Genomic DNA, 3,156 nt, shown 5'->3' on the forward strand with positions numbered 1-3,156 from the left:
ACTTATTTTTAAAATTAAATACTTGAAAAGTTAAATCAAACACATATTTAAATAATAAATAAAACATATCTTATTCATTGTTGAAATTAATTCATCAAACCACTATTGAGTAGTTTTAACAACTTCAAAGGCATTTATTTATTAGAGCATTTCCTCTATTAAAGTTGGATTGAAGTTGGGTTATGGAAAGCATTTAGTACAGCATGGATTTTGATCTCTTGACTTGGATTTTGCTCTCTCTTGTCTGTCTTCTACTTGGCTACTCCTTTTTACCTAAACCTAATCGCTTAAACCTCCCGCCAACCCCACTCTTTTGTCTTCCATTCATAGGCCATCTCCATCTTCTCAAACATCCTGTCCACAGAACATTTCAAAATCTCTCCCAAAAGTACGGTCGAGTCTTCTCTCTCAAATTCGGTTCCCGTCTCGTTGTAATCGTATCTTCTCCTTCTGCCGTCCAAGAATGTTTTACAAAGAATGACATCATTCTTGCAAATCGACCATATTTGGAGACGGGAAAGTACTTAGCATACAACAATACCACCTTAGTGGTCTCCCCTTATGGTGAACACTGGCGAAACCTCCGACGTATTAGCACCCTCGAGATTTTCTCGACAACTCGCCTTAATTCATTCTCGAGGATTCGAGAACATGAAGTCAAACGGTTACTGCGTAAATTATGTGGTAATAATCATGGGTTGGAAGATGAGTTTAGGGTAGTGGAATTGGAGCCTATGTTGTTGGATCTTACATTCAATATTGTAATGAGAATGGTGGGTGGAAATAAGTTTTGTGAAGAGAATAATAATGTGTTGGAAGATGAGGGATATTCTAACAAGTTCAGAGAAATGATAACACAAATGATGAAATATGGTGTTTCAACCAATCCAGGAGACTTCATACCCTTATGGGGTCGGATTGATCCAACTGATTTCAATAAAAAGTTAGATAAGCTTGGAAGAAGGGCAGATGAACTTCTTCAAGAATTAGTTGATGAGATTAGGAATCAAGAAGATGATGGAAACACTATGATTCACCATTTACTTCGCTTGCAAAACACCGATCCTGAATATTATAGTGACCAAGTTATCAAAGGCCTCGTACAGGTATGTTTTTCTTTCTAATTACAACATCAAGTTCAATTTCCCCATTTTTATTTTGTTTTCCTATGGAAAATCCTCATCGCAAGTTAGTTTAATCTTTTAAAACATAAGTTTGTAGGGATCCAGGCTTAGTAACCATTTAGCTCAATTCGATAATCATTTAGGCTTCATTTGTTAAGTGCTCGTTTGATAACCATTTTGATTTTAGTTTTTGGTTTTTAAAAATTAAGTTTATTTTTTCTCTATTTCATAATATGATTTGCATGATGAATTTATTGCTCTCTCTAGAAAAATTTCAAAAAGAAAAGTCAACCATCTCATAGAATCCCAATTAGATGCAAGACCCAAAAAACTCAACCACTAAACCAATAATTTGACATTGTTTTTTGTTTCTTGTTTCTTTATTTTTTTTTCCTCCCTCCTTTGTTGTCAGCTTGAAAACTTTGGGTGTTCCCTTTTCAAGATTTATTATTTAAGGATTTAATTTCCCTTCTCAACAACACCAAAGAATTAAGGAATAAATTAAACAAACAAAAATTGAGTGATCAAATAACATTTGATCTTCTTTTGTATGTGCTCTCTATTTCTTTGACCTCTATATTATCTGATCCTCTTCTTGCCTTCAACTTCCCCTGGCTAGGAATTTTAACCCTGAGCGTTTGTGAACTTATCAAATTTATATACGTACGAAACATAAGATTGTTTCAATTAAATTTCTAAATTGCTATAAGTACATCAATTTAGAATCCTTATTAAGATTATATTATATTTGAAAAAATTGTCCATATTTACAAGTATGTAGATTTTTTTTCAAATATCACATTGAAAAAATGAGTCATTAGATTTGATGCATAGAAAATGTTTAAATCAAATATAATTTGAATAAAGGGATTGATTAACTTCTAACAATTTAGAAGTGTAATTGATATAATTATATGTTTTACATGATAATTTTCAAACTAAATCTAAAGAAACGGTGTAATTAAATTGATGCAATTACACAAATTTTGTGTTTAAGTCGATATAATTATCATTTCAAAGTTTAAATTGATACAATTCCTAAAGTTTAGGAGTGATTAATATTTATCCTTTATATAATCATTATCATTAATCCTCACTAATATCCATCATCTCTTTTTGTACAAGAAATTAAAAGTGGTTTATTCTTTCAGGTAGTATTCTTAGCAGGAGTTGACACAGCAGCCGTGACTTTAGAATGGGCACTATCTGAACTACTCAATAATCCAGAGGTATTGAAGAAAGCTAGAGATGAGATAGATAGTGTCATTGGGCAAGAGGGTTTAGTTAACGAAGCTGATTTGTCGAGTTTGAATTATCTACAAGGAATAATCACCGAGACCCTACGGTTGAACCCAGCGGCTCCTCTGCTTGTGCCACATTGTGCATCTGAAGACTGCAAAATAGGAGGCTACGATGTACCACGTGACACAATTGTATTAATCAATGCTTGGGCTATACATAGAGACTTGAGCCTATGGGAAGATGCTGCCAGTTTCAAGCCAGAAAGATATGAGAATGCTGTTGGAGTTGATTCGTGCAAACTAATACCATTTGGGTTAGGGAGGAGAGCTTGCCCTGGAATGGGAATGGCACAACGTGTACTTGCCTTGACTTTGGCGTCCTTGATTCAATGCTTTGAGTGGCAGAGACTCAGCAATTCATTGGTGGATATGACAGAAGGTGAAGGACTGACTATGCCCAAAGCTCAACCGTTGATAGCCAAGTGTAGACCACGTCCAATAATGAAAGAAATGTTGTCAATGAAACAATAATGGATAATATTATTAAATGAAGTTACCAATCTTCATATTAATGAATACATGAATATTATTTGTATGAAACCGTGGAAACTCTTGGCTTATTGCTCAAAGAAACTATTAGATATAACAATGATTTGTTAATATTTTGTGATTCTCTGTTAAAATACCTATTATTGGCATTTAATATTATTAAGGTTGTATAAAGCAGTGTACATTGTTCGAATGGGTCCGATTTTGAATCGGACCAACCTAATTCGATTCTGATCAGTTTG

General features: G+C 33.7%; 1 protein-coding gene across 1 annotated transcript; it reads left to right on the forward strand.

The window, feature by feature from the left end:
* The first annotated feature begins 203 nt into the window (after nucleotides 1-203).
* Nucleotides 204-2,896, forward strand: LOC120089372 (cytochrome P450 81Q32-like). The gene is made up of 2 exons (XM_039046816.1): nucleotides 204-1,106; nucleotides 2,276-2,896. Exons 1-2 carry the CDS (start codon nucleotides 204-206, stop codon nucleotides 2,894-2,896), a joined length of 1,524 nt encoding a protein of 507 aa, XP_038902744.1.
* Nucleotides 2,897-3,156: the final 260 nt, after the last annotated feature.

Source organism: Benincasa hispida, chromosome 10, assembly GCF_009727055.1.
Source record: "Benincasa hispida cultivar B227 chromosome 10, ASM972705v1, whole genome shotgun sequence".
Classification (NCBI taxonomy): domain Eukaryota; kingdom Viridiplantae; phylum Streptophyta; class Magnoliopsida; order Cucurbitales; family Cucurbitaceae; genus Benincasa; species Benincasa hispida.